At 36.3% G+C, this 9,800-nt stretch overlaps 1 protein-coding gene across 1 annotated transcript; it reads left to right on the top strand.

Annotated features, from left to right (window-relative positions):
* The first annotated feature begins 3,940 nt into the window (after window positions 1-3,940).
* Window positions 3,941-9,671, top strand: LOC130418116 (lipoprotein lipase). Its single transcript, XM_056744082.1, has 10 exons — window positions 3,941-4,125; window positions 4,686-4,858; window positions 5,140-5,319; window positions 5,669-5,777; window positions 5,966-6,199; window positions 7,342-7,584; window positions 7,729-7,849; window positions 8,101-8,277; window positions 8,430-8,537; window positions 8,621-9,671. Exons 1-10 carry the CDS (start codon window positions 4,035-4,037, stop codon window positions 8,760-8,762), a joined length of 1,578 nt encoding a protein of 525 aa, XP_056600060.1. The 5' UTR covers window positions 3,941-4,034; the 3' UTR covers window positions 8,763-9,671.
* The last annotated feature ends 129 nt before the right edge of the window (window positions 9,672-9,800 follow it).

The raw sequence follows: 9,800 nt of genomic DNA, 5'->3' as shown, positions 1-9,800 counted from the left end.
CCCTCCTCGTGTCCTTTTAAAGTAAAAACAGCCATAAAAACATCGGGCATTTTGGGAATAGACTGATTTGATACCCTGAGTAAAGAGCAATGGTGAGGTCCTGAGAATAGAGCCAAACGCCGCCGCGATTGGCTCCTCTAGAGATTTTCAACTTCTGTAAACAAACTTTCATTATAGTATCTAAAATCTTTCAGTGGCCATCACACAGTTCAGGAAAATACTTAACATTATGTGATTTCTTTTTATATTTTTTATATTAGAGAATGAATGTAATTATGAGCTATGTGACCACATTGACAGAATTATTTCACACTTTCATCCAAAGTTATCAACATTTATGCATTTGGCAAATGATTTCATACAAAGTAAAAGATAGCCTACTTGTAGTAACTCTTGGTTAGGGATGTAACGATTCACCGTATAACTCGACTTGAATGACGATTCGGTTGAGATGTAAAATGGATCGCAATAGCCTTCATGTTTTGAACAGTAGGGGCCGCTGTGTTTACTGCAAACGTGGAAAACGTGGAACGCTGATAAAATCCCAGAAAAGCACAGAAAAAGTGTTAGATTTTTATATTAAAGAGACTTGTGTATTATTCATAGTGAGCTTAGAGAATCGTAACATCCCCGGTTCATTTCCGGCATGTATGGTTTGATCGTGTAGAGTCAAATCTCAACTGAGAGCCCAGCCAAAATGAGTCACAGAGCCCTTAGACCTCAGGGAAAAACAAATTCAGATGAGATCTCTCTCTCTCTTCATCCATCCATATAACCTCATTCAGAAACTGTCAGATTCTTTAGATCACTCTTGTGTGCTGTAGATGAATTATAACTTGCGAACGTATATTTTTGTTTTCTCGGTAAACGTTATTGATGGCGTTTGAGGTAAAAGCATGAACCCAGTTTATTTGTTGAAGCTGTGATTCACATGAATGTGAGATGTTTGACATGAGGAGGATGTTCTGCTGCAGACAGTGAGTCATTCATTACAAACACATGAAATATGATGTTGATTTTCATGTTGGATGCCAGATGCAGAACATCGGATCTTAACCCTAACCCAAAGCAAAAAAATGGTTGTTTTCACACATCAATGTGCCATCATCATGTGAAAGGTATCATATTTTTCAGAAAACAAAAGTCTTTAAATAAATTAAGGTTATTAACCGTCACTATGTGTTTTGAGTATAGAAATTTAATACGATTTACGATTTAAGAACGAAATAATCTAGCACTTTAGTCTTGAAAAGTATACTGTAGAACATGAATAAAAGTCTTAAGTTGCGACCCAAATCGCTCACTTATGCACTATTCTACGCCATTTTGTAGTATAAACAGTGTGAGTAGATTGAAAAAATTAGCCCAAACTTTTTCTCCTCTTGAGTTTTGAATCTGTCTAATATCATTTTCCTTTCAAACAATATATACGGGGATAATGTGGTATAATGCACTAGAAGCACGTGCCTCTCAGTAGCTAAAGGGCTTACTTGGTATTAATGATTTATGCCTGGTTTCAAAGACAAGGCTTAAAACTAGTCCCAGACTAAAATGAAAGTTTGAGTTTTCTTATCTGAAAAGAACGTGCACTAACATACCTTAAAATATACCAGTGCCATTGCTTTGTTTCAAGATGTAACCAGTAATGTTTTTTACTGAGGAATTTTTATAAAAGCGACATAAATATCCTAATTTCACTAAAGCATAGTACTGGTTTAAGCTAAACCTTGCGAAACTGGGCAATAGAGTTTAATTATAATTTGAGAAACTTAACAACCAGTTGCTTGTTAAAGTCACACTAACTAAAATGCATTGTATTCTGATTAAACTTTTTAATTGATGCAACTTAAATTTCAATGCCATTTTACACATAAAATAAGTGTATTGTCCTTTTTGGCACATGTGAATAGGCTACCTTACTTGGGCTTACCTGTAGGCCAGATGTCAGATATTTGATCTTAGGTCAACTTCAAGGTCTCAATTTAAACGTCATATGTCAAAACAAACAAAATTGATTTTGTCATGTAGAGGAATTTGAAACAAAGTTAAGTTAATTTCACTGATGGTCCAAAGACACAAAAAAATACAGGAGTAGCCTATTCGCATTAAAATATAAATCGTCTAAAAATATAATAGTATAAATTCGTCCCTGTGCTTAGTGGGTGTAATGGTCATTTCTGCCCACTGGGGTTGATATTACACCACTTTCATACCATTTTCACTTCTGAATCAGGGCAATGATGATATCATACTGATAGAAAGAAGTGAAAAGTTAAGACAACCCATTTATATCGATTCATAAAAACATTAAACCATGTATAACGGCAATTTTTTCTATATTTGTCAGATATTAAACTGCTTTTTACTGTTTGTAGTAGGGTTAGTATTTAATCCAAAAGGGGGCATCATCGCACAAGTAAGACTGGCCAACCCTATGTAGCTATAGAAGAGTCTTCATCCTCCTGTCTTTATCATACTGGAAGATAGGTACTGCTCTCAGAAATATAAAATGAACCATATTTTTATTATAGTCAAAGTGTTGTAACATTTTTACAGTAAAGATTGTAAAGTCCACCGGACCAAAGTGAAAGTTGCAAACATGTTTGTATATTCTCAACCCACTCTGCCATTAATTTTTTTTTTTGAAAAAGGGGACGTTGAGCACATAGATTGATCACAGCAGGCTAACACATATGGATGGAGTTTTCCATGTTTTCCAAAACACACAGACCAATTTGAATATCAGGAGATAAAGTGATGATATAGAATGAGATGAGTTCATTAGGTTTTTATATTTTTCAAAGTTCAGTCTGACATTATCTGACCAGATGAGATCTTTACAAATTCACATAATAATTCACTGCTTTAGTTCAATGACTTTTTAATTATTAGGAAGTGGACATGCACTCAACTGAAACTTAACCGAACACAGCTCATCTCAACTCATCTTCAAGTTCACATTTAGTCATTTAGCACACTCTTTAATCCACAGCATGTTGCAAATGATGCAAACAATAGAAACAATTAGTACAACACAAGAGCAGCAATGTGCAATTAAACTGGTCTCAATCTAAACAAATTTTACAACATAAAAAAGCAGAACATTCTTCAAATTATGACGATATCCTAAGGCTGAAAGAATATCATAAATGATTATAAAACATTAGCAAATCTGACTCCCTAGAGATAATGAAGCAATGTAGGTTATTTTCAGTTGATTAAAAGCACACACAGAATAGTCAGACTTCAGTAGTCAAGGAGGACCATAATGACTATTTGTGAATCTGTCACAACAAAATTAAATTCTTGTTTTAATAGATCTTGTTTAATACTTCTGTTTTTTTAAGACAGCAGTGAGATTAAGTAGAGACAAAGTTGAGATGTTTGCTGCTTCTCAGATGTGAAAGGCTACACTAATATTTTGTTAAAACCAGACATTGTGTTACAAGAATAGTTTTACAACAATAATCACATAACTACAGGCTAAATCTTAGAAACCACAAACGTACAATTGGCTCAATATTGCAAACAGTTTTACCGTGTGGTAACATGTTGTAACATTTAAAATTATTCACATTGCATGTTTAACTTTCTATAAAAGAGGCTACAAAGACAACTAGAAATAGAAAGTCGATCAACTTATTTAAATGCGCTTGTTTACGTTACGCTTGTGATTGACAGCGGGTTGAATGAACATTCATTGAACTCATAGTGGGCGTATTCGACTTCACGTGGGGCAGCCTGCGCAGACCCATCGGCGTTCGACATAGACTATCGCGAGAGTGACAGCTTTCGACTCTGTATCGCGGTATTCTGATGCCATACGTCGATTGGTCTGCGCAGCTCCGCGAACGTATAGCTTGATAGCCTGCCCCCCCCGCCCAATCGCTGAAGAGCACGAAAAAAACACGCCTTGTTTGGTATAAGTGCAGCGCGCAGCAGCAGGTTCACACGCTACACGCGCGAGAATAATCAGAAAGTGCGGCTGTTTTTACGGCCATAAATAACTGTATATTATTTGTTTATACTGTACTATGGGAAAAGAAAGTATCTTGTTGCTGGTAATTGGATTTTCTTTTATTGCGAGCGAACCGATCTCTAACTCTACTGGAGCTCACTTTACAAGTAAGATGTTTTAACTCTAGCTATTTACAGACTGAATTTTATCTAATTATTTTATTTTATAACACGTGCTTTTATATAACATATTTAGTGCATTAAATATTGTTTGCATTGCCTGATGGCATCTGTGAGTGTTATGACTAAAAAACCCAAAACGTTATATATTAAATATTTAAGTCTATTTAGTAAATCAATGTATTCTATAGAATTATAAGTGTAGGATTTATATTTTATTGTATGTTATCGTCTACCATGTTTATGGTAAGGATACTTATATTTAATATTTCACTATTTAATTTATCATATTTAATATAAAATTGCTTAAAATTGTTTATTGTTTACGTAATGCGCATGGCAGGTTGAGGAACAATGGTTGTATTCTATACAGTCAGCTTCTAGATTCTGGATTAACAAGTAAAGAAACCCACAGCTTTAAAATCATAAGAAAGGTCTGAAATATAGACCTAATTATCTGCAGAAAATAATACAAACTTTAGAATAGTTATCTATTGTTATGGAATATTTTTCATGTGAATGATGTGAACAGGTTTGTGTACTTTCAGGTAACTCCACTGAAGAAGTGGACTACAGTCATATTGAGTCCAAGTTCTCTATCAGAAATGCAGAATTCCCTGACGAGGATCTTTGCTCCCTGATCCCAGGGAAACGAGAGTCCCTTTCCGACTGTCACTTCAAGACTGATGTCCAAACCTTTTTGATCATCCATGGATGGTCGGTGAGTCATTGTCATTTTGTTAAGTGGTCAATGACAAATAGAAGCAGTAAAAAAAAACATGTGTCGTCAACAATATTTACATTTGATCTCAGTGTCAGTGTGTAAGAGCTTACTAAAGCTTGTAGACTTCCTATTTTAAACTACTGTTTATCATTTATTTTATTTATTTATTTTATGTTAGTTTTGTAACTATGGGTTTCTTTGTTAATCTGTTAAGGGACTGTATGTTTCAGTGAATAATTCTATATTCACACAATCCTAATTTGTGATATTGCCTGCAGGTTGCCGGACTGTTTGAAAGCTGGATCTATAAACTTGTGACGGCTCTTTTCGAGCGTGAGCCTGATGCTAATGTCATTGTGGTGGACTGGCTGGACCGGGCCAGTAATCATTACCCCACATCAGCAGAAAACACCAGACTGGTGGGAGAGGATGTGGCCAAGTTTGTCAACTGGTTGGAGGTGTGAAGAGAAAAGCATTGCTTACATTCCGGGCAGGGCAGGGCCACCTGACAGTTAACACACAGCAATAGTTATTTTTGTCCTGACTAACGTTTACTGATGTGTGTGTGGGTTACAAATACATATTTCATATATAAACCCTATCTGTTTCTTGGACACGTTTAAGGCCTTTCTCATTTCTGAATCCTCATTTCCATAATATGTTGAGATGTGTTATCCCATTATTATCATAAGGGACTTTCACGAGAACATTCGTTTTAACTATAAATCCAGTCTCTTTTTGGTGAATATTGGGTGAAATATAACTGGATGGGTTTCTTGAGGTGAGTTGGTTTGTTTTGTTTTACAGGAGTTAAACTATCCACTAGAGAAGGTGCATCTTTTGGGCTACAGTCTTGGTGCACACGTGGCGGGCGTGGCAGGAAACCTCACAAACAACAAAATTAACAGAATTACAGGTGAGAAGCCTTTCATTTACCACTCACACCTTATGATTTAGGTAAAAAAGCACTATAGAGAATAATGATGCAGGTTATTTGGCCTCGTATATGAGGTCATAGGGGTATTTTTCTTATTTTATTGCTATCAGGAAGAGTATATAATGAGTCTCATGCTATTTGCTGTGTGTTTTGGTTGCGCTGTACAGGTCTGGACCCAGCAGGTCCCAGTTTTGAGAATGCCGACAGTCTTCGGCGTTTGTCACCTGATGATGCCACTTTTGTCGATGTCCTGCACACAAACACCAGAGGATCACCGGACCTCAGCATCGGGATCCAGAAACCCGTGGGTCACGTGGACATCTACCCAAACGGTGGAACCTTCCAACCGGGCTGCAGCATTCAAAATACAATGAAGCTCATTGCCACCTATGGCATCTACAGTATGTGACAATTACAACTTTGCATGTTGGTGCGTCAAAAATCACATGGTTTATGTTTCTAATAATGGGTTAATACCACTGATCAATATAAATGACTGGATTGCTCATGACGTCATTACACTGAAGCTACCATGCCGCCATGTTGGTGGTGCCCGAGCGCTGTATTAAATAAATAGGGAGTTATCACATATTAATGATAAAACAGTAAATTAACAGACCTAGCTTTTATATCAAGTCTCACAGTACAACGCAAATGTCGTAAGCATGATAATGGTTAATGATTTAATTCGGGAATTTTCTCATCTTATTAAATTGAGTTCAGTTCATTTTCCTTCCAGTAGTGTATGTATCAGATCAGTAGACTCACGAGACATCTCAACATATGACAAATGAGCTTATGCTGAAATCTAAATACAGGCTTTATATTTTCTTTAAGTCATGAAGCTTTATTTCTAAACATTTACGCATGTGCCATTACAACAGTGTGCAATACACACTCACCTTCTATGCATTGATTTCATCACAATTCTGCCCAAAATAAACATAAGCATTGGAAAAACATCAGAAGTAACAATTCATTTAAACATACATGTGAACTTAAATCATAGGCAAGGCAAGGCAAGTTTAATTATATAGCACATTTCATACACAAGTGCAATTCAAAGTGCTTTACATAAAATGATTGACAGAAAGAAATAAAATGTATAGTTTTAAGTCAGTTGGGCACACCAAGATGGCAGCGCGATCGCTTCTGCTGGCTTCACCTCCTGTCGTTGCTTTAGTGTTCTAGGCACAATCCAGTCATTATATAGATCAGTGGTTAATGCCGACTGTAATTAAACTGCACCATCACAAAATTCCTGGATTTTGTGTGTTTCAGAAATGATTCCTGTAGTATATAAAGGTGTTCTATTGGTTTCCAACCACCAGGCAGAATTCCACCAATAAAACTCAACACATTAGGTTATTATAGTCCCCATTAAAACCAAAACAATTCCCATTATAACCATTAAACCCATTAGAATGTCTCTAATGGTTTCCAATTTTTTCCAGTATAGGGCAGTGAGAACCTTGAAGCCAAACCACAAGCATGTGTTGTATATAAAGTCTGTGACCTCTCTCTTCTTCCTGACATAAATCAGACATGGACCAGATTGTCAAATGCTCTCATGAGCGCTCCGTGCACCTGTTCATCGACTCGCTGGTGAACCGCGAACATGAGAGTTTTGCGTTCCGCTGCAGCTCCAGAGACGCCTTCAACAAGGGCTTGTGCCTGAGCTGTCGCAAAAACCGCTGCAACAAACTGGGCTACAACGTCAACAAAATCCGCTCCAGCCGGACCGCAAAGATGTACCTCAAAACGCGGGACATGATGCCTTTCAAGGGTGAGATTTTTGTAGGTTATAGCATGAAATTTGGACACGTAGTATCCCACCACACAGATCACATCTGATGTATCTGTTCATTGTTTTAGTAACAGATAAGCCCTGATTGATCTAAACTGAATGTATTATTATTTTGTTACTCAGTTTTTCATTACCAGATGAAGGTGCATGTGTTCAGCAGCACAAACATGACTTTACTGGAGCAGCCAATGAAAGTGTCTCTCTTTGGCACAACTGATGAGAGAGATGATATAACCATCACTGTGTGAGTATTTAGAAAACTTAAAGCAATAGTTCACCCGATTTTGAAAATTTGTTCATAATTTACTCCCTCTCGTATTAATCTGTATATGTTTCCGTTGATCATTCAACAAAATTAAATTGAGTATTGTTTTGTCTCACAAATACTGCGTTTCACTTTCGGGAATGTATTTCTTTTCATTCTGTTTTAACATTCAGCTGCACGTAGGTTAATATGCAGTGTTTTTTTAAATGAACCCTCGTCTTCCCATCTAGTCCCATCATGATCACCAACAGCACCATCTCATTCCTGGTGACGTCAGATAAGGACATCGGTGAGCTGCTGATGGTGAAGCTCCAGTGGGAGAAGGACTCGTATCTCTACGGCTTCTTCAGTACCAATGAGTTCATGATTCGCCGGATGAGGATTAAATCAGGAGAAACGCAGGAAAAGTGAGTCGTTGTTTTTTAAATAACTTGGGTGTGTGTGTGACGGTGACAATATTCAGACGCACTGATGCAAGTGACCCTACAAAGCCACAAAACATCTATCGTTTGTCACCTGTCAAAGTTGCCTAATAACATACTTGCTTTTACATTTTCAGGGTGATATTTAAACCTAAAGAGGGTGAGTATGGTTTGCTGACTCAGGGCGGAGACTCTGTTATCTTTGTGAAAGCGAATGAAAGCCCGCAGCACAGGAGAGAGCAGAGGTACTGTGTGTTTTTACTCACACAATTTAATTTGTGTCAAATGTCAGGTCTTCACACCATTCTTTCCATTGCTGGATTTTCAGGCAGCACAGACTGAAGCATCATGGAAGTTTCTTCAAACAGGGTATCAATGAAGCAACTGCAGATATGACAAAAGACAAACTGATATTTGAAACGACAGCGATCCCAGCAGAAGTCACTTCAAAGCCAAACACAAGTTCATGAGATCATAGTTAAGCTCTGTGTGCTGGTGGTTTAGGGAATTTTTATGGTATTTACTTACTTTATGTGAAAAATGTTTTGGTTGAATTTCCTAAACCGGGCTTCTACAAATGTCCAAGTTATGATTTTCATTTAACTGTATACAAGTAATCTTTCAAAATAATGCAAAATATCTTCATGGTCCTTTTGGCATATTTTATTCGACAGTATGTTTATTAATGGTCAAAACATACAGCTGGACATTATTTAGGAAAACATTATTTAATATTAATCCAAGTTGATTTAGTAGTCTAGAGTTAAGAATTTTAACTGAATGAAACGTATCAAGATAAAAATTGTGTCTGAACAGAAGTTGTAATTTAAACTCAAAGGGCTAGTCTTAGAACTGTCCTATCTGATAAAAACTTGAACGGACATATCTTAAAATACATTAGTGCCTTTTGTTTTGTCTCAAAATGCTCAAAATGTAATGTTTTTAGTGTGACATGTTTGTTAAAATCACCTAAATTTCATAATTTAGCTAAGGTCTAGTCCTGGGTAAAATGTATCCATGTCCGGGAAACCGGCACTATAGAGTGATAAAGTACATTAGTTGTTTGTATAAATGATAATATTTTATTTTCTAGTGGTGCATTTTCAAGATTATAGGCAGTGAACTTTAACCAGTGCAACCAGACATAAATAACATAACATTCCAATCTGATTTAGTTTTTCCCTTTTTTCTCTCTTAAATTATACATGAATTGTAATAAATTATTGTTTTAGGTAAATATTGTGTTTTAAAAGAAGAACCATTAGTTCCTACAGACATTTGATTAATACATCATTTACAAAGTGCCTAAGTTTTTATTTGAGCACAAAGTCATTTGTAAAGTGCAAATAAAATGCTTCTGAAAAATGAAGCTAACAATTTTCATCTCTTCTTTTTTCTTTATTTTCATCCGACAAATGACACGTGAAAAGTGTCCTGTGTGCTGTATACTTCTGAAATGTATATACGTTTTGATGAAGATGATGATCATCATTATGTTAATGTGTTTC

This window comes from Triplophysa dalaica, chromosome 3, assembly GCF_015846415.1.
Source record: "Triplophysa dalaica isolate WHDGS20190420 chromosome 3, ASM1584641v1, whole genome shotgun sequence".
Classification (NCBI taxonomy): Eukaryota; Metazoa; Chordata; class Actinopteri; order Cypriniformes; family Nemacheilidae; genus Triplophysa; species Triplophysa dalaica.
This window is presented reverse-complemented; position numbering and strand designations above follow the sequence as displayed.